This window comes from Gymnogyps californianus, chromosome 8, assembly GCF_018139145.2.
Source record: "Gymnogyps californianus isolate 813 chromosome 8, ASM1813914v2, whole genome shotgun sequence".
NCBI lineage: Eukaryota > Metazoa > Chordata > Aves > Accipitriformes > Cathartidae > Gymnogyps > Gymnogyps californianus.
The window spans coordinates 4,618,336-4,638,735 of NC_059478.1; the positions used below are offsets into that span (position 1 = coordinate 4,618,336).

At 49.6% G+C, this 20,400-nt stretch overlaps 2 protein-coding genes across 3 annotated transcripts in view; one reads left to right on the forward strand and one right to left on the reverse strand.

The window, feature by feature from the left end:
* TNN (tenascin N) overlaps positions 1 to 12,385 on the forward strand; it is a 31,450-nt gene extending 19,065 nt beyond the window's left edge. For both annotated transcript variants that reach the window (XM_050901378.1, XM_050901379.1), the window contains 10 exons: positions 898 to 1,161; positions 2,169 to 2,432; positions 3,880 to 4,143; positions 6,740 to 6,870; positions 7,395 to 7,527; positions 8,391 to 8,542; positions 9,658 to 9,754; positions 10,434 to 10,601; positions 11,294 to 11,457; positions 12,054 to 12,385. In XM_050901378.1, coding sequence (XP_050757335.1) covers positions 898 to 1,161; positions 2,169 to 2,432; positions 3,880 to 4,143; positions 6,740 to 6,870; positions 7,395 to 7,527; positions 8,391 to 8,542; positions 9,658 to 9,754; positions 10,434 to 10,601; positions 11,294 to 11,457; positions 12,054 to 12,200 — 1,784 coding nt within the window. In that variant the 3' untranslated portion in view covers positions 12,201 to 12,385. The remainder of the gene's footprint in view (positions 1 to 897; positions 1,162 to 2,168; positions 2,433 to 3,879; positions 4,144 to 6,739; positions 6,871 to 7,394; positions 7,528 to 8,390; positions 8,543 to 9,657; positions 9,755 to 10,433; positions 10,602 to 11,293; positions 11,458 to 12,053) is intronic.
* Positions 12,386 to 16,823: 4,438 nt separating this feature from the next.
* Positions 16,824 to 19,549, reverse strand: KIAA0040 (KIAA0040 ortholog). Its single transcript, XM_050901027.1, has one exon. The coding sequence runs from the start codon at positions 19,452 to 19,454 to the stop codon at positions 19,122 to 19,124; it is 333 nt and encodes a 110-aa protein (XP_050756984.1). The 5' UTR covers positions 19,455 to 19,549; the 3' UTR covers positions 16,824 to 19,121.
* Positions 19,550 to 20,400: the final 851 nt, after the last annotated feature.

A 20,400-nucleotide genomic window follows, 5' to 3' on the forward strand; every position in this document is an offset into this window, starting at 1 on the left:
AATCTTGTTTCAGGAGAGCTGCATTTCAGACAGATTCTGATTTGGGTTTTGGGTTAATTCCCAGAGCAACCCAGGCAAGAGGTTGTGATATTCAGAAAGCAAAAGACTGTAACACCATACTCTGCATGGGCTTTCCTCTCTGCCCGTGCAGGGTTGGCTGTGCCTTTGTCGCTCCCCAACAAAGAGCCCTGCTGTTGCAGCTGCGAGGAGGACCCCTAGACCCCAGCTGAAACACCTCAGAATTGAGCGCCTCCCAGCTTTGTAGTTCAGGCCCGTCCTTGGTCAGAAATAAAGGATGAGAAGTGGAAGAAATTGGCAGGGCCCTTGAGGGGAAGGAGTAAGTGTAGCCTCATTGGGACAACCTGTGTTCTTCACTCCTAACTGTTCCTGCAGAATTCAGCAGCCCAGCTCACCCAGGGCTGACTGGCCCTGCCAAGGCTCGGCCACCTCGGCACTGACATGCAAGTGTGTTTACCAATGTGTCAAGAGTGGCAGGACTTGCAAGCAGTTAGCACCCTTGTTTTATCTACCTTGCACTGTATCCAACACTACAAAATGATTTGGCTCCACAAATGGTGATATCCAATGGGACTCGCTTAAGTGTCAGTTATTTACACTGCATGATCAAAACACGGTTTATAGCTAAAGATAAAACTTCTGTTAGAGTTACCAGTTTGAGCTGGAGAAAAAAACAAGCAAGCTTTTGGACACACAAGCCCTTTTTAGGTCTTTGGGCATAGAATCATTTCACAAAGCTCATCTGTTTTTCCAAATATATTTGGTGGCCTAATGAAACATACGACCTCTGCCTATAAAACTTGTGTTGTCTGTGTCTTTAGACCATTGTGATTACTGCAGCACTATACTAAAACTTCTAATTATGACTTTTGCTTACAGAAATCGACGGCCCAACTGAGCTGTTGACTGACCAAGTGACAGAGGATGCAATTACTGTTTCCTGGAACAAAGTCCAGGCTTCAATAGACAGATACAGAGTGAGCTACACCTCAGCTAATGGGGACACAGAGGAGAGAGAGGTGGAGAAAGACAGGAATGTCACTACCTTGGCAGGACTGAAGCCAGGCATGGAGTATGTCATTTACATCTGGGCAGAAAAGGGAGAACAACAGAGCAAGAGGGCTAGCACTGAGGCTGTGACAGGTAAGTGGGCAATAGATTTTCTTAAGAGTATAAGCTACAGCCCAGCTTTGCCTTAACACTGAATAAGTCCATCCAGGACAGTTTCACAGCAGAGGGAGATTCAGGCTTAACAGATCAAATCTTCAGGTTAGTGCATCTTGCTGTGAAACCTATTCAACATCCTTACAGATTCTAATTACCTGTATGTACTATAAATGGGCTGTGTTGTGAATACTAGTAGGGATTAGAGAAAATGAAGCCTTTGCAGCAGTGTCTCTTACGTATTTGTATAGTCTTTTCTTATTTTAATTGGTTAATATGTTTATCCTTCATCATGAAATAGGGAAACGCTCAGTTCCTTTTTGCAGATGAAGAAATTGAAGTGCAGAGAGATTAACAGCATGCAGGATGCCTTTTCTTGCAATAGGATTATTAATCCTGGTTCCTCAGTTGTTCTTACCAGGACTTTTTCCCCTGTGTTGCCGGTCCTGGTTAAGGAGGTGTAGTGATCTGCCCAGCGTGAGGGTTGCTGGTTTATAACAACACTCTAAAGCTGAACATCTGAATCCATTGCAAGCAGTTGCAAGCACTTACAAGACCCATGCTCTAGGTCAGGGAGTTGCTGAAGAAAGATGAGTAAATGCATACCTGGGTCATCCTGGTCTCTTAACAAAAGAGCTTTGGTTGTTCTCTCGCTTTCTGGACAGATGACATGTATGTGAGCTTCGGAGGCTTGTGACCATGAGCAAGCAAGAAAGTAACAATACCTTGCTTTGCGAAGGTTGTCTTCTGTCCAGGTCAGGACTGGCTGTGCTGTTCCCTAGGAAAGCATCTATAAGGATTAAAGACAGACCCCAGTCAGACCACCTCAGACCTTGACACCTCCCAGCTTTGTGGGTCCAATCAATATGTGATCAGAAATAGGACCTGAAAAAGGAAGAAACCGGCAAGGCCCTTGAGGGGAAGGAGTGTCACAGTACAGCCTGACTATGACAGCCTGTGTTCTTCACTTTTGACTGTCTCTGCAGAAATCGACAGCCCGGCTCACCTAGTGACTGACCAAGTGACAGAGGATGCGTCCACCATCTCCTGGGACAGGGTCCAGGCTCTCATAGATAGGTACATGGTGAACTACACCTCTGTGGATGGTGACACAGAGGAGATCGAAGTGGGAAAGAACGAGACTACCACGACTCTGACAGGACTGAAACCTGGCATTGAATATGTCATCTTCCTCTGGGCAGAGAAAGGAACCCGGCAGAGCAAGAGGATCAGCACTGAGGCAGTGACAGGTATTCTAGAGAATCTTTGTGCTTCTACGTGACACTATGTTGTAGAGGTGATCTCAATTTCTGTCCTGTTTTCTTCTGGCCTGTTGCAGAGCATATATTAGACACCAGTTTGTCTTGTGGTCACCTATGATGTGGGGACATCCACGCTACAGGCACCTTCAAGCTTCAGGTAGAGATGGTGCCAAGTCTAGAGAACTTATAGGAACTAATGACTGCTCTGTTAGTTCAGAAACTATCAGCCTGGTGTGAGCTTCACAGCACTTTGCTAAAGCATTGTGGTCCTCACTTATCAGCTTTGCCTGCTCTTTTTGGTCTTCAGGTATGCTAAGCTTTGCAGGTGTGGCTGAGCTCTGCTCCACAGTATACACTACTGCTGTTGAATCTCTGCCTAAACTTAGGATGCTTCAACTAGTGTCACTGATAAGAATAGTATTTATCAATGAATCAAGACTTGGAAGGAAACACCCCTATTTTAATCATCTTCTCCCAAATCATGAAAGGGTAGCAAATGGTTTGAGCCTGGATAAAGTCTCTTAACTATCAGTAATTCCCTTTGTATAATCAAAGTTTTTGCTTACGGAAGTTGGCTGCTTAGCTAGGCTGAAGTCTGACTCATTGGTAGAGGACACTGCTAGCGTTCCCTGGGAATGAGGGAGAGATGGGGCAGGACACAGGTCTTGCTATCCTGGTTAGTTTGAAGCCAGATGTGGTGTGCATCATCTGTATCTGGGTAGGGAAAGGAAGCAAGCAGAGCAAGAGTGGGTGAGCTGTGGAAATCTTGGAGTGTGATTTTGCAGCTATGGAAGGAGGAATGTAGTTTCCCATGGTGAATTAGCTATGATTATGTCCTTCCTTGGCCACTTCTTTTACTGAGGACTTCCTTCCTCAGTCATAATGTAGAGAAGTGTTACACCTTGCTGGCACCTCACAGCTCAAAAAGAGATTACTTGTGGGAGAGGCTGATAAAGGGGAGCAGGGTGTTGCTGCTGCCTCAGTCTCTCGCATCTTTTTCTTTGCCTCACTGTATCTGTGTCAGCCAGGACTCCAGGGCTGTGCATGCTCCCATATAACTGGTCTAATGGATCTCTCTTAAGGTTCATAAGAATTTAGGTTTAACATAGCCTCAAATTTCAGTTGGACCTTCTTCTGCACAATCATTCTTCCCTGTATCTCTACTTGTTATTTTACTCCTGAGGCCTCTATCTGAAGATGGCCGTGCCTCAGTGCCTTACCTTGTCTTACTCCAGTTCTGCATTGTCAATAGCAGACAGTGGTGATTAGCCACTGAGACCCAGTAAAGCTACAGATGAGTTAGTCCATGTCATAGTCCATGTCATCCTTTGCTTCCTGAGGGTAGGATCATGGGGTTTTAAAAAGCAAAAGTTTTAAGGGGAACGTGTGTGTCTTTTAGTTACCCACACTTTCTACTCTGCACTTTATTTCTTAGAAATGGACAGCCCAAAGAATCTGGTAACTGACCAAGTGACAGAGGACTCAGCCACCATCTCCTGGGATAGCGTTCAAGCTCCCGTAGACAGGTATATGGTGAGCTACACTTCTGCTGATGGGGACAACAAGGAAATAGAAGTGGAGAAGGACAGGAGCATTACCACCCTGACAGGACTGAAACCAGGCATGAAGTTCACCATCCATCTCTGGGCAGAGCTGGGAAGCAAGCAGAGCAAGAGGGCAAGCACTGACATGCTGACAGGTAACTGTGGGCAGAAGGGAAAGGAAATGGGGTAGAAGGACCCTACTCTCTTGTTATTTTATGTTTCATGATCTCTGCATTACTGGGTAATGAAGATGCACAGTGGTAAACTCATTCTGGAGATAAGTGCATGAGTATAGACTACCATAACAGAGACTGCTGCTATAGATGATTATAGAAGAGGCAGATGTTGTAATACAAGAGTGATGACAGTTGATGGTACCCAGCTTATTTCATTAGTCCTTAATCAAATGCATGTGGTGCTTCATGTGCTGCTATCAAGCCTAACAATAACAGAGGTTTAACAACCAAAGTTAAACCATTTTAGAATTGGGGAGAGTTAAAAATACTGGCCTGCCCTTTGACTCGTGACCTTAGACTGGTGCTAGGAGACTGCCAAGCAGGCTTAAATCTGTCCTGTTTAGTCAGCCATAAGGATTATAGTGTACTGGGAACATTTCAGGGTCACTCCATATCCATTGGGCTTACTAATGTACTTTTTCTTAGTTTATGAATCAAGCTGGTGTGAGATGAGCAGTTGAGGCTTGGATTTAGGGCAAGATGCCAAGCAGTTCCCCAGTGCTTACAGAGGTCGAGGGCAGCTCATGGGGACAAGTGGAGATCTCTTGAGCCCAAAAGACTTGAACCTATCTGGAACTAGAAATGCAAGGAGAGTTTCAGCAAATTGAAATGTTGGGGTTTTTTTGAACTGGAATGAAAATGGAGACACCTGGAAATTTCACATGAAATGAAACTGCTGGGAGAGGGAATGCATTTAGCATTAGGAGGGATATTTTTGAAGTGTCTGCACAAAAACACCCACATACTCTTTTTTTTTTTTTTGGTGTATATTTCCAAAAGTAATGACACCTCTGCTAAAATAATACAACTTCTGAGGAAAAAAAAACCCAAACATTTTCTTACTCAAGGTGATGGCTGATTATTCCCTAGCATTAAAACCGGCTGTGGCAGGGAGCTGTTCTGCGGTGGTCTCCTGCACCCACGGACACTGCTGACTGGCCTTCAAGGGCAGTGCTGTGAAACTGTAGACTCTTGAGGCTGCCCTTCCCATCCCTTGCTTCTTGTGATGGATTTGGTACCTTTTAGCTCCCTCTTCTGTCCAGCGGGAGGTATACATGTAATGAGCTGCTCTGAGAAGGTTTACTTAAAGCAATTGTTTAGTGGTCTCCCAAATGAACCATGAGTTCATTAGGTAATGAACTAATGCTTGACTCACGAGCCTAGTGAAAGGTGGTCTTCAGTTATAACGAATAGCCAGTGTTTTAAACAACGTGCTGTGTGAACTTTGGTGTTACTGTCCCTGTTGTTCTCCTTATATTCGGTGTTTTGATTTCTTCTTCTCTGCCTTTGTATCCGCTTTAAGCGGTAACCCTATGCACGAGGAGTGCAGCATTTCCTGGGAGAAGCCACACTGCTCCACTCTTCTCATTTATCTAAGACAGACATAGCTTGGCCTTGTCTTTCTCTGTGGCCTTTTCACAACTGTAATATTTCACTGATGCATTGTAATTGTTGTTATGCTTATCCTCATAGCACTCTCAAGGTCTGGGAAGTGTTGTTGCCTGGTTTATACGGAGAACGACTGAATCGATGCACAATGACATGCCCGTAGTCCCCCAGGGAGGTTTGTGGAAGAGCAGGGAATTGAGATGAATTATTCAGCTATAGTTTGCTGTAAACTCAGGTGTACTTCAGGGTTAGAGCACCCTTCTGTGAAGGCCAGCACTGCCCACCAAGAACCTTCTTTCTAAAACTTGGAAAGCTGGACAAACCTTACTCCTTAAACTGTTTTCCTTGACATGTTCCCAAAACATATAGAATATAGCAAGCACGGGATGAAAATTAGGGAGAGGCTGCTTCCATTGTTGCTACTTCCAACTGAGCTTTAGAAATTGCTTTTATCCTGAGGGAAGCACTGCAGCCCTGTTGCGGGTATCTCATAAGATGCTTTTTGACAACTGCTGTGAACTGGCATTGCTTAAAAATAATTCTGTTCTTCTCATGCTGAACTTGGGCAGCCTGACTGTACAGGACAAGTCTGGCTAAGCCTTTGATGTCAGTGAAGAAGCTCGTGTCCCCTATACAGCACAGACTAAACTGTAAAGCTGTGGGTTTCTTTGTATTCCTGCGTTTACTAAAGAAGGCTGAAGCATGACAAGAATAAAGCCTGTGAAGTCATTCTTCATCTGCAGTAGGGAAACAAGGGGCAGGGGCTCTCATCAGGCCACACTAGGGCCATGCTCCAGGATTGGGGCATAGAGCCCAAACCTGACCTATCTGTGAATGCTCCTCAGAGATGAGCCTGATGGAGACTTCTCAGGCAGACGTGTCAGGAGCTCCTGGGCCCTGTACAGTTGAGCCAATTGCAAGGCTCACAAAACATCCCAAACCAGATCTGTAGCAGACCTTGCCGTGTCTGGTCTAGGTTTCTGCTGCTTGCTAGCTATGAAGGTCACTGAGTGACTTCTGTACTTCCCCGTTAACAGGATCAGGCATTGAAAGCTCAGGCCAAGCCCTGCCCTGCAGTTGCTGTCTTTCATTTATGCAATGGGACTTGAATTTTGGTTTTCAATAGAGATTGATCCTCCCAAGAACCTCCGTGTATCAGATGTGACTCGTTCTACTGGCGTGGTTACCTGGACTCCTCCTGCAGCACAGATTGATGGCTACGCTCTGACCTACCAGGGTCGAGATGGCACAAGCAAGGTACAGTGAATTCCTCAGTCCTGCAGACCCCACTGAAATCAGCCCTATGATTATGGGCTCTGCCAGTTGGGTCTTGTGGGTATATGGACCACAGAAAAACAATTTTGAGGGGGAATCTATGCTATCCACAGCCCAGGGAGGGAGAGCTTAAGGAAGGAGATGTGCTACTGTCATGAGTAGAAGCTGTGGAGGGACTTTGTGACTGTGGAACGCCTCTTCCCAGCAGGTCTCCAGGTGCAGAGAAGATGTTTGCTTCTTCACTTTTCTAACTTGTTGTTACCTGGAAGGGCAGCACTCACCAGGGATAGGATGTCCTTAGTGTCCTAACAGTGTTTCTTGAGACCTTGCCCCAAGTCTTCCTTCTGAGGAGATGGACTCCGTGTTTCAAGGATATACAGTGAACGTGCCTGTCTGAACTCTACAAGAAAAGCCCCTCAATGCATATGGAATATGAGGCACTGTGGTCCAGAAAAGCTAACTGCTGTTCAGAGTTGGGTTGACCTTTGATCTGTTTTATTTGGCAGGAAGTACAGCTGGGTCCGAGCGAACAACGGTTTGTGCTGGAAGGACTGGAACAAGGAGTGAGGTATGCCATCTTTTTGATGGCCTACAAGGGAGATCGCCAGAGCAGAAAGACAGACAGCACCTTCTCGACAGGTAGGAATTGGCCTTAGGTGTTGCACTTTTCCCTGTGCTCTGCAGCTGTTGTGCTTTATAGTAGAGGTCAGAGATGGAGTTCATGTTCTACAGGTGCACTGGGAAACTATGTGATCATAAGCAAACCATCTAGCAAATCAACGATGTGTCTCCTGGCTGGGTGTCCATCCTAAGCCACACCATCTGGAGGCTTGGAAACACAATGGGATAGTGTGAGTGGAGACTGCCCACGCTGATCAGTGCGGCTGGCAAACCTTGCTAGCCAAGTGCGGGACAAAGCCTGCTGGTGAGCTGCCAGTGGGCAGGAGAGATGATGATACGCTAGAGATCTTTCTGCACCATCCTAGGAATGGTAGGGCACAGCTGTTTAAGTACTCTCGTGGCATTGGGTAGCTGCCCAGGTTGTTTGCAGAGGTCAGGAAACGCACACCAGAATGGCAGCAAATCAAAGAAAATCTCATGCCAGCTTGCTGTGGGAGCCTCTCGTACTGTGCCAGTGCCCACAGGGGTTGCCAATTGTGGACAAATTGTGAAATGCAGAGAAATTAAAGTCCCTGTTTACTGGCACTCCCACCTTCACAAACAAGGACTCCTCTTCCCGCTCTCACTGCGACCCAAGACTGCATCTCTTGCAGCCTCTGGGAACCCCATCCATGTGCCAGCTCCCAGGCAGCGGGGAAGGCTGCCAGCAGCAACCTGCTGATGCAGCTGGGCACTGTGTGCGTGCACAGTGGGGGCTGCTGCTTTCTTTACTTCTCTTCCAGTACCGTTGTCCTTAGGAGATTCCTAAGGGTGTGAAATGCCTCCTCCAGCTCTATGGCCTGCTCTGCTGATGTGAGGTGTTGCCTCCTCTGTTCTTACAGTTAGCTTCCTCTACCCGTATCCTGCGGACTGCAGCCAGACGCAGCAGAACGGAAATGCCTCCAGCGGCGTGTACACCATTTACCTGAACGGGGATGGCAGCAGGCCGATGCAGGTGTACTGTGACATGACCACTGACGGAGGCGGGTGGATAGTGAGTGATTCTCTGCTCCTCTTTGTTTGTTTTTAATGAATGTAATCAGGTGGACCTGGTACTGGTGTTAGCCGAGGCTCCTTTTGCTCTACTGCGCTACTGTGTTTCAGCTCCTGCCTCGATGGAGTGGCACGTTTTAGGAAGGGTGGTGGATGCTGATGTACCCCCTCAGACTGTCAGTAGGAATGCTGTGGGGGGCTGAATGGCTTAAAGGCTTTTTCATTGTTTGGTCATGAATGCCACACAGGCTTATGTTACTGCTGATTGAGGGCAATTGACTGAGTTACGACAGCTTAATGTGTTACCTCTTGCCATTTGGGTCATGGGAGTTGTCTATGAGGCTGGATTCAGCCCTGTCGTAGGATAAGGCAGTACAGCTTAGCTTAACTGCCTTTCATAATGAGTTAACTAAGCTATATTGTCTCATCTTGACCACAGTATAAGGTTATCTATATGGACAGTTAATGCAATTCAGCTGATGCCTGTTAGTATTTTAAATGCTAGTGCTGTGAGCACGCACCTGGACCCTGACCACACAGTAGTTGTTGAGTGGCTCAAAGGAATCTGGAGGCAGAAGCACAGATGCTTTGAGGTGGCGAATGTGTATGAACAGGAAGGAGTGAATCTGAGGTTCTCTGATAGCTGTCTCCCTGAACAACCAAATAAAAATACCTTCATTCCCTTTTTCACCTTTCATTTTCAGTGATAAGTGATTTTTTTCCACTGAAATAAATTGTTGTGTGTTACTGCCCAAGTCCCTCTGATTCTGGTGAAGTTTAGAAACCCAAATGTCTCGTGGATCTTGTCTCTAAGCCTGTTTTGTCTAAGTGTTTAGACAACACTCAGATTTGTGCTGGCCATAGGCATTTGTGGAAAGTAAACTGTAAAATTTGCACAACTGAGTATTCACCCCAGTGCTTATGTGCAGTCAGAAAATGGAAATGGATTCCTATGTGCCCTGCTCAGGTGCAGTGTACCATCAGCTAGAGTTGTCTGTTCCTGAATGCTTCACCTTTTTGTCTGCGTTTGAATCAGGATGAGCATTTCTCATCCCCATCCTCCTTGTCTCTCCTCAACCTGTCATGGACTCTCACTCGGCAATCCTTGCTTTGCAGGTGTTTCAGAGGCGGAGCACTGGCGAGGTGGATTTCTACAAACGCTGGAAAAATTATGTGGAAGGCTTTGGAGATCCCACTGGGGAATTTTGGCTTGGTACAGTACATCGGTGTGACCAGTGGAGAGCTGAAGATTAGCTTTGTAGAAGCACCTAGATACTGAAATATCCAATCCTCCGAGCCTGCAGTCTTGAACTGTCAGCTTTTGTGTCTTCCCTAGAAATGCCAGTGAAGCATTGAGGGATCTCTAAAGGCCCACTAAGTATTTCCACTGACATCTTTGGGCTTTGGAGCAGTCCCAGAGCAAGCCGAACTCTGGAAAGGTTTATTTCAGGCTTGTGTGTTCCGATGAGAGGGGAAATAAAGAAATTGCATTCATGAAAATGCAAAGACCAGGATACTACACAAAATTGGTGTACTCAGTCACTTTTTGTCTGTCTTGTTCTATTAGTGAACTCTGTGTGGATCAGAGAATCCAGCACTAAATAGGTCAAGGTCTTTGGAGCAAGAGTCTTTAAATGTTCTGGGAAAAATAATGTTGCACTACAGCCAGTCTTGTACTAGTTTAGGCTGTTTGTTTTTTCTGATACTGCTGTCTCTTGCCAGAAAATGAGATAAGACAGCATAAACTTGGTGAAATGTCACGACAGCAACAAGCAGGGAAGGAGGGAGGCAGGAAATAGCTGATTTAACCAAAATGGCCACAGGGTGAGAGGCTAGGACTGCAAAGGTGAACAGGTTTTCCCTTTTAAGAGTAAATCTTTTTTTTCTTCTAGGTCTTGACAAGCTGCACAATCTCACAAGCAGCAGTACCATCCGCTATGAGCTCCGGGTGGATTTGCGGACAGCCAGCGAATCTGTCTATGCTGTCTATGACTTCTTCCAGGTTGCCTCGAGCAGGGACAGATACAGGCTGTCGGTGGGGAATTACAGAGGCAATGCTGGTGAGGAGTGCCTTGTACTTGTGCTGTCTCTGCTTAGCACAGGGAAGCAAATGCTGGGACCTGTGTATTTGTTTTGCCAGTAGCGTGTGTGCTTAATTAGGTCAGGTTAGATCAGATGTGGTTCTCTTTGAGTAGAGAAGTCCATACTTCCTAGGAAGACTGAGGAGAGTGTGCCCACAGGCCCATCTCCTGCTGAAGACAGGAGAAAGAGTTGCTTTTTCATGGGGAAGAGAGGGCTCTCTAACCCAGTGAAACACTAGCTGAAAAGGCAGACTGGGAAGTGTTTCCGTGAGGTAAGCTGTGCTGATGGGGGAGCAACTTCTGGGGCTCCCCAGCTGAGAACTGCAAAGAAAGTGGCTTTTGTTCAGGATGGGAGTTTGTTCAACAGCAGTAGCTATCCTGGTGCTGGCTTCTGCCACTGGTAAATCCTTTACCATTGCCATTGTGTCCATAGTCTTCCACTTACCCTTTAATATCCTCTTGCCATAAGGTTTAGATCTTCAGCTGGGAGGATCCAGCCCTTGGACATGCCCTCTGATAGCAGCCCTTTAGAAATTATTGTCCAGACCTGTCCTGTGCTGTTGCTTTTCCCCTGACAGGCCTGCTGTGTTCTGCCTGAAGGGTGTATAAGCCCTCGGGCTGAGCAACTGTAGTATCTTACTCCTGTTCCTGTCTTTCATCCCTTCCCTTAGGGGATGCAATGACCTACCACAACGGCTGGAAGTTCACAACGTGGGACAGAGACAATGATGTGGCTCTCAGCAACTGTGCTCTGACGCACCACGGTGCGTGGTGGTACAAGAACTGCCACTTGGCCAACCTCAATGGGAAATACGGGGAGAGCAAGCACAGCGAGGTGAGTGGCAGAGCTCTGTGTGGTGGTTAGCTCTTCTCCCTAGCTTTGAGAAAACACATGGCGGGGATGTCTCTCCTTGGAGCAGGAGAGATTGCCCAGGCTATCCTAACTCATTTCATTTGAAAGGAAAATGATCCATAAGGAAACTTACAGCTCTTACTCTGTCCTCCCTGGATCCAGAGGACTTGAGCTCATGGCCCCCTGATTCTTGTGGGCAGAGATACTTGAGGTGGAGCTATCGTGATTTCTGAGGGGAACACATAAAAGAACACTTACTAGGAGCCACAATAGGATGCTGGCTCACTGTCTCGTGTAGCCTATACCTTGGCTTTCAGTGCATGCTTTGGTGTGCATCTCATTGTACAGGCTTATTTTGGGCTTAAAGATGGCTCAGTCCTGTTGTGTTCCGAACTGGGTAGAGATTTGATTTATATTAGGAGCGTCTGAAAGACTGATTATAATTACAGTAAAAAATCTGGTGAACAATAGGGTCTCTGTTTATTGGAGGGTTAAATGGTATTAGAGGGGGGCAGCAGTAGACTCCTAACACCTGGTCTGGGTGCTTTAGTAAAAGAAATTCCTTGGTCTTTTCCCAGGGCGTGAACTGGGAGCCATGGAAAGGCCATGAATTCTCCATCCCTTTTACTGAGATGAAGATCCGTCCTCAGTCTTCCAGTAATGAGCCAATCCTGGGGAGGAAGAAGAGGTCTCTCTCAGGGAAGAGGAAGAAGATCGGGGCTTAAATCGAACTCTGTTCAGGACAGTACCCAAAGATAATGATTCAGTATTTCTTAACAAAGTTAGATTCAGACAGCTTTCTCCAATACGTTGGAGACAATCGCTGACCAACGTGCACCCAGAGACCTCTGGATCTGCAGCCCAGCCTGCTTCCAGCCTTTGGAGCTCCTGATGGGTGATCTGTCAGAGACTGGGGGGGGGGCTTGTGGGGAGCATCCCCCTTGTAGCTCCCCTGGTTGGCTAGACATGACAAGGACCTGCTTGATCCAATATATGTGACTTCTATGAACTTTACATATAACAAGCTTTAACACATGCTCTTCTTTCTGAAAACCCAGGCTGCTGACTCCTCTTAATTCTGTCCTTCTCTGCTGCCATCCACTTCAGACTTAAAAAAAATTAACTTTGAACCCACTAAAAAATAATAGCCCCCTAATTTACATCAGAGCGAGCTTTCCTGAGACTATCCCCCCGCCCTGTCTTGGTCTGTGGTCCTCTTTTCCTTTCCCCTCATCATTTGGGGCACATTCCCTACTCTTCCTGCAGTCAAAGAGCTGGGCTTTGGGAAATGTTGTCAGGCGGCTGGCAAGGCTTGTTAACCCAGGTGAGGTCTGTAGTCTGGGTTCCTCAACCTCCAGTATCGCATCTCCCCAGGTTAAAATCCTGCCTTCTATTTTGCTTGTCTCTTCTTGTCTCCCAGCCCAAAGAAAAGCCTGAGGAGACATGCAGTAAATTAATGTTCACGCTCCTGGGTGAGGCCCAGAAGAGGGTGAGTGTAAGGGCTATACTCCTCCGAGCTCTGCTTGCCATCCCAAACCTGCCTCTGCATACTGCTTGCCTAAGAGGCTGCTTACAGGCGGTGAACAAAATTCTCCATGCAACTGTCCCATCTGCTGCCTTCTGCTTTTTCATTAACAGTGTGGCAGCTAGTGATGCTGAAATAGTAATGCTTGTCATCTGCCTCTAAAACGAGCATCTCGGAGTTAAACCGATCCTGCATGCTCTCCCTCGGGCCCCAGTGCATGGGTTTGCATTTTGCTGCTTTTTTCCTCACAGCCATAAAGGTGAGTTTTATTTTCTTTCCCTGAGCAGATACTAAAATTCTGGGCCACCAGCTACAGGCAGGGAAGAAGTATGAGCTCACCAAATGATGCTTGCTCAAAGGCTTCCTTCTCTGAGCAGATTGGAACATGATTGTCCTATGTCTTAATGGCCTTTTCTATCCCAGTGCTAAGCTGAGTAATACATTTTAAAGAATCCTTCCCGGACTTTGGGGGAAGTAATAAAATTGCAAATAAAGGAGCTCTTAAAATATTTCTGTCTTCTTTGTTTCGGGTGGCAGAATTATTTTCCTTCCCATTTAAACTAAGCCTTCTTTACGGAAATGGAGCAATACCCAGGCCCAGACTGGGGCTGTGAAAATTAGGTCTTTGGAGTCTGCTCCTAAACAGGGATGGGGGACTATGTGATCTCTTCGTGACTTAATACTGCAAAGCAATTAACTGATCTGTGGTTGCTAGGACCTGGCTGAGGAGAGCCTAGCTAGAAAGTCGTCTCTCAAAGGTGAGTACTAAATACTTCATAGTACTTTCAGGGCTGTGCCTCTTGCGTGGGCAGGCAGGTAAAGACTCATGTGAGCTGCGTTAGGATATCCCAGTCCCGGTTTGAGGGAAGGAGGAGATTAATGGAGGGAGGAGAGGAAAGGAAAATTGCACTTGAAGCGTTTTGCAGGCTCTGTGCTAAGAGCATGAGAGAAGGACACAGGAAAACGATGAGGGTTCTTTACTGTGATGAAGGGATTTCCCCCCATTGCCCGCTTGTCTGTAGGCGAGGACGGGTTTCACTATGTTGTTCAGTTAAAGGGCACAGTGTAGACATGAGGAAGGTGACTGAGGGGGACCGGAGGGCTAGCCTGACACACAGCCATTCTTAAAAGTAAGCACGTGCTCTAAAAAGCAGCAGGCATGATTGTTGCCAGCAGCTTTTTCCTGTGCAGAGGCGAAACACAATCCCCTGGATCTTACCTGAGAGCAGGGAATATTCTCTTAAGCGGCATGAGCTTTGTATTTCAGAGATAAAGGCAAATGAGACACCTTATTTGCAGTTTCTGAGGAGGGTTTACTTGTCCCTCCTATTTACGGGCCCCTCTCTCACCAGGAAGGGCAGTCAAAGTTGCGGCTGCTGGAAAACCATCGTGGGAGGTCAGTATTTCCGAACAGCCACAGGATGGCATCATCTCTTCATGCTAGTGCAGGAGAAACTTCCCTGTATCCAGCTGGCCTCTGTGGAAAGACCTTTTTGGGGTTAAGCAGAGTCTGTGCTACAGCTTTAGAAGCTGGGACTGCTCAGATCATGCAGTTTGTTTGCCTTAAGGAACTGGCTGTTCTGGTTTCAAGGCTCAGGCTGGTTGGGGTAGTCCCATAAATCCTCTTACTACCCTTGTTTTGCTGCAATACCCAGCCCTGTTAACAGTGATGCCGTAGGGCCAAAACAGTCTTGAAACCTCTGCCTTGCCCTGAGATCACTTAAATTTTATAGCCGGTGAGGATTGCAACATGCCCAGGGCAGAATTTGAATCCTCTCTGCCTCAGCGTTACTATGTCGATGGGGACCATCCCAGGGCCAGGCCCCAGGAACCAGGACCTATCTGTTGTGATACATCTGGGGTGCAGCATGGCCAGTGCTGCTGTGGGGGACCCCAGCGAAGTGCTGCTGCAGCGGGAGAGGTGGTGGATTCTTCACCCACCTCCCCACTGTCCCAGCACTGACCCAGGAGGAGGAGGGAGAAGGCATGCCTCTTCCCAAAGATACTGCACTCTGAATGGTGTAATTGGGAGAGAAGACGGAAGCGTGTTATTGCACTGGGCGCTTGCTTGGAAAACAGCAGTGTTACTGCTGGTCACTGCTCTAGGCTTTGTTGGCTGAATAAATAGAGGAATAGACAGTGAAGATCCCATTCTCCCCTCCTAGTGGGGTTTCGTGGGCCTGTGGGGGCAATTTTTGCATCCCCTCAATCCCTGGACTGCTCCAGGATGCTCAACTTGACCTCAACCCCTGCCTGTTTCTAACCTGGGACCCAGGAACCTCCCCTTCCCTCTGCAGCCCATGCTACCCAAGGGCACCTGGCCCCGAATACGGTGTGCAGGGCTGCCGTCGGGAGAGAAACGAGGTGTGCACTGCTCATTCCTTCCCCCCAAAAGTGTGTCTCTGCCATTTCTAGCCACTCATTGTGGTCCTGCACACCTACTACCCACCAGTCTCCTCCAGAGCCTCAGCTTTGTGGGCAAGGTGCAGCTTGGTGCATCGTCCAGGTGAGAGGTGGATTTATTTTTGCATTTGTGGAGGGAGAGCTCAGCATTGCACGACTTGGAAAGGCTCTGCCCAGCAGAGGTGCGTGCCTGGTCCTGTGACGTGCCCAAGGCAGACGGCCGCAAGAAGCCGCGGCCACCGTGAAATACTTGTCTAATCAAAACCAACTGGGGTTAACTAGTCCGTGCTGCTAACCCTCTGCAAGGAAAAACCCCTCTGCAGCCCACCTCCCGCAGCGCACAAGCACTGCTTTTCTTCTTCCCACTACTTTTTGCCCTTGGGGAGAGGAGCTTGGCTGTGTTCATTAACAAGGCAAGGCCATTCAACTTGATGAAGCTAAGCTGTTTCTTTAAGAAAACATCTCCGAGCTGCACAGCTGGCTGCAGGCAGAGACTGCACAGCCTCTGCCTGCTGAGCTCTCCCTGTGTCTTATCTAGGGCCAGGACACAGATAGAAGAAAGATTTCCCCAGGAAAATAAACACATGACTGAGAGCTAGAGACACGGCATTTGTTCGCACTTCGAGAGTCATTTATTTTTGGTTTAAAAAAAAAAAAATTGCAAAAAATTTGTTTGGGTTCCCTCCCCCCCCCCCCACCCCGCTGTTGCATGGACTATTTAGGAAAATAAAAGGTTGATACTGAAATGCAGTTGTGGGGAGGCAGTGCAGAGGTGTCTGGAGAGCAGGGACCCACGCGGCAGAGTTTCTGTACCATGCATTTCCTGACACCTTGTTAGTGTGGGTGCTGCAGGGTTGCTGCTGCCCAGCTGATGGGTGGCAGGTTCTGGCTGTCGGGCTGTCGCTGCTCTTTTGCTTTTGTCTCAAGAAGCAGCTGATTCAGTGCATGCTTTGGCTAAAATAGCAGCCCTCGAGCAAGTCAGCCCCCGTGCTTTACGGGGTGCAGAGGCTTGGACCATCCACTGGTCAGATAGATCAGGGCAGGGTTGTATCCTGGTCCCTCCCTGCCCAGCCCAGGAGCGGTCTGAATGCTGATTTTGGGGAGCTCTTGAAATTCAGACCTGGTTCTGAACTCCCCAAAGCCTGGATCAGAGAGGTTGTGTGTGACGCAACACAGACATTTTCTTGACAGTTGTCTGGTTCTTATAGGAATCGGTTGCCCTTGCCTGAAATGTTACTCGCTAACCCTTCCGGAGAAGGACCTTCTTGCAGGGACCTATGCAAAGCCCAGCACCTCCACACCAGGTAGGCTGTACTCTGCCAGAGCTGGCTGCCTCCGTGCCCCTGCTTGTTTGCGTAAGCCTCTGGCCTCCCATCGTGTTGCCCTTCGCTCTGATTTTTTTTTTCCCCCCTCCCTGATTCCTCCAGGCAGCACCACCCTTCCTCCGAGGCTGTTGGTGCCTCTGGATTGCAGCAGGAGCACCTGCGTGGGCAGCTTTCCTGCCCGCGGGAGGAGGCTGCTTTGCTCACCTGGTGAGCGGAGAGGCAAGAGGGCTGGGAAAAGTACCTGGATGGGGGAAAGGAGGGAAGGAAGAAGGAATAATACAAGTCTAGTGCTGGTTCTCCAGGGTCCTGGCTGGACTGGGGGTTTGGGACAGAGACCAGAACTATTCCTGCATGTTTCTCTCTAGGATTAGGTGTGGCAAATCCTAATTTTTTTTATAGCATTATATGTTGCTTCCTGTTTTGGAGGAGAAGAGTCACTTATTTCAATGCTAACAAAGTAAGCTGGAAAATAAGGTGCATATGGGGTCAATTTAAAGGGCTGTGCAAGGAGGAGCCTGGCCTCCCGACTGTTACCAGCACAGCCGCATGCAGCCAAACCCCGTGACGTGATGTTAACATCACCGCCCCGTCCGCGTCGGACAAAACGGGCTGCATGGGGACCGAGTGGCACAAGCGGCTGCTTCTAACCGATGGCTTTGTCACCCCCGCCAGTGCGTGCCCTGGGAGCTGGGGGAAGGCGGCATCGCCCTTGCCTGGGCTGGAAGCGGTCGTGTCCAGCAGCTCCGTCCAGGCTTGCCCATGTGGGTTTGGCTGCTTGTCCCCCAGATGTCTGGCTCTGGCTGGCAGCTCCAGTCAGAGGAGGAAAACTTCCAGTGTACGGACGCAGGGCAAAAACCAGATGTGATGGGGCTTCTTGTCACACGCGTGTGCATCCCTCGCTGGCAAAACAAGCTGGGGGAGACAGAGCCTGGCGGGGCGGAGCGGTGGGCAGAGGAGACCCCCAGCTCCTCGGGAGGTAGGCTGGGTACACAGGCTTAGGGGGAACAGAGGGTCAAAACCAGAGTAGGGGTGAGAGCTGTGTGTGGTCTCGTTAGCTGCTGTGCCCGGCCGAGTCGTCATGCATCCAAGGGAGATGAGGATGGAGAGGGGGGCAGGGTCCAGCTGTATGATGCATCCCTGGGTAAGGGATGACTAGGGGCATGAACTTTACTCCCCTCTGCTCCTACAGCACATCCCAAATCCCAGAGCCGGCTGGCTTGACAGCTGTACAGAAGCCCTCTGCGTGGCATACAGAGCTGCCCACGTGGCATCAGCTGGCGGCGGCGTGTGCTGGTGAGTCTGCGTGTGCACGAGGGCTGCGGGGAGAGGGGATGGCCAAGTGTGCCGGGAAAGCGTGTCCGCTGCTTCAATACCGCTTTGGTGCGCCTAGCCCCACGACAGAGGGGCCTTTGGTCCTGCTCTTCTTTAGTAGTCGTTCAATAAATAACTCTAATGCCCGTAGCTAAGCCTTTACACAGCCTCAGCTTGTGTTTCCGCTCTTGCAGTAGGGTGGTGGGCTCTCTAAAGGCAAGTCTGTATAAAACAGTCTTTCAAGGAAGATTTTTTGTAAGTGCTGGTGCAAAAGGGCCGGTCTTGCAGCCTCCTCTCTCCTCCCTGCCTCTAGCCTGGGTGGCAATGCGTCCTTCTGCTTTGCTACCTTAAGCTGGTGTCTTGAGGTCTCTAAGGTTGGGCTGAGGGCATCTGGCTTCAGATACTCTCAGTTGCCTTTGGTTTCGTGGCCGAGGAGATGGCACACCTTTGAGCTGTGGTGTAACTCTACTCTTGGCTTTTTTTGCAGCTCCAATGTGAGCTGGGTTTGGACGGAGCCTAGACAGTCAAGTTGTGCCATCCCCGCGGCAGGGCAAGCAAATGAGGCGTGCCTGTGCTTGCTTCGCATGCAGCCGACCGTGTTTGTGCAGGGGGAGCGTGCAGGCGGCTTCGTCTTTTGAGTGCACGTGGTCCTGCGCACCCTCGTCTGTGCCACGCTGCATGTGCTCGCACGCGAGTGCGGAGGGAGAGCCTTGCACCCAGTTCGCTGCGTGCCAGCCCGGTGCGTGTGTGCGTTGTGCTCGTGGCGGGAGGTACGTATGGCCTGGTGGCAGGTCACCCTTGTGTGCTCAGCAGGGCACGTGTCCGCATGCACGCCTGTCCTTTGCAGGGGTTTCTGCCCTTGGGCACGCTGTCATGGTGGGGGAGAAGAGGCTTGCATAAACCTGTGCCCGACTGCCTTGCTCTCTGCTGGCCCTTCAACACGCTGGTTAGCCGCTGGGCTCAGCCTCTTTTGAAAGTCACCATAAAGTGGCAGCAGCTTGGCATCTCCTCGCCCCTCGTAGTGCACAGCTGAAAGGACTGGTGGCATCTCAGAGGGGAGGGCCTGAACGCCCTCCTGTCCGCTAGATGGGCAAGGAGGGTCTCTTGTCCAGCAAGAGCAGCTTGGGCTGAGCCGAGATCCACAGGTCCTCTTCATCCTTCTTCTTCTTCTTCTTTTTCTTCTTGTTCCTCTCGGCGTGCAGCTGCCCATTGCTGCTGGGGCCACCTTTCTTCCTGCTTTGTCCCCTCCGGCTGCAGAAGCAGCAGTGGCAGCAGATGAAAATGAATGCAATGAGGACGACGAAGGGCAGACCCATCAGCACGGCCAAGCAGACGGTGTTGAAGACACCTTCCTCATGCTTGGTACGGATGAGCTCCAAGATGGAATTAAAGAAAGAGCTGATCTTCTGCTCCATGTCAGCTGCTGGGCAGGCTGCCTGTGTTGCTCCCTCCGCTTGAAGGCCCCTTGGGATACGTTCAGCTCCTGTAAGCAGCTAGTGGGCTCCACAAGCGTCCTTGGATGGTGCCTGCAGAGACAGGAAACCACACAGATCAGGTGCCTGCTCCCTCAGCAATTTTCTCCATGGAGCTGCCAGCACAGCCAAAGCCTCAGCAGGGTGAGAAGTCTGATGCCCTGGAGGGGTCTGGGGTCACGGGGGCCAGGCCATGCTGCCAGCCATGTCCCTTTGGGTGTCGCCATCTGAGAAACACAGCCTCCCACCCTCTCCTGGGGTTCATTCTCGGCGATGGGGATGGGCGAGTAGGGCTTTGGGCATCCCTACTTGCCTTGGTATCTAGCCAAGCGCAAATCCTGCCCCCCTGGACATGCATCTCAACCCTCGCTTGGCAGCCGCAGCATGACGCTCTTATTAGCCCTTTGTGGGGCTTGTTTCTTAGCAGAGGAAATATTGTCTGCAGGAGGAGCTTTCCTGTCTAGGAAGGGACTTGCCTCGTCCAGGCAAGGGACCGCTGCGGAGAGCAGTACTGCTGCCATCAGAGCCAGGAGTCAACATGTCACAGGTCCCTCCTTACCCCCGATCCACCCTGGGACGGGGTGTCTGGTTTGGACAGACTATTTCTCACGGTCCGTGGTCTGGGACGGGCAGCCGAGCCGCTGCGGGCAGGGCAGAGGCAAGGTGTGCCTGTCCCGGCCACCGTGCTGGGGTCTGGTCCTGCCGCTCTGGCACCCGGGGCACCGCCGGCAGGTTTGGGGTGGGGGCTGCGGTTAAACCACTTGGATTTTTGATGGGGGCTATGGGTCAGTGGGACTCGCAGGCGGTGGTCAGGTGGGTGGACCCTGGCAAGCAGCCTTGCGCCCAGGGCTGCCTCCGTGCACCCAGGGCTGGCCGCAAAGGCGGCGGC

Bases quoted from the DNA above. Each gene is read 5' to 3' on its own strand.
- KIAA0040 (XM_050901027.1), bottom strand. From the start codon at position 19,454: ATGGAGCAGAAGATCAGCTCTTTCTTTAATTCCATCTTGGAGCTCATC.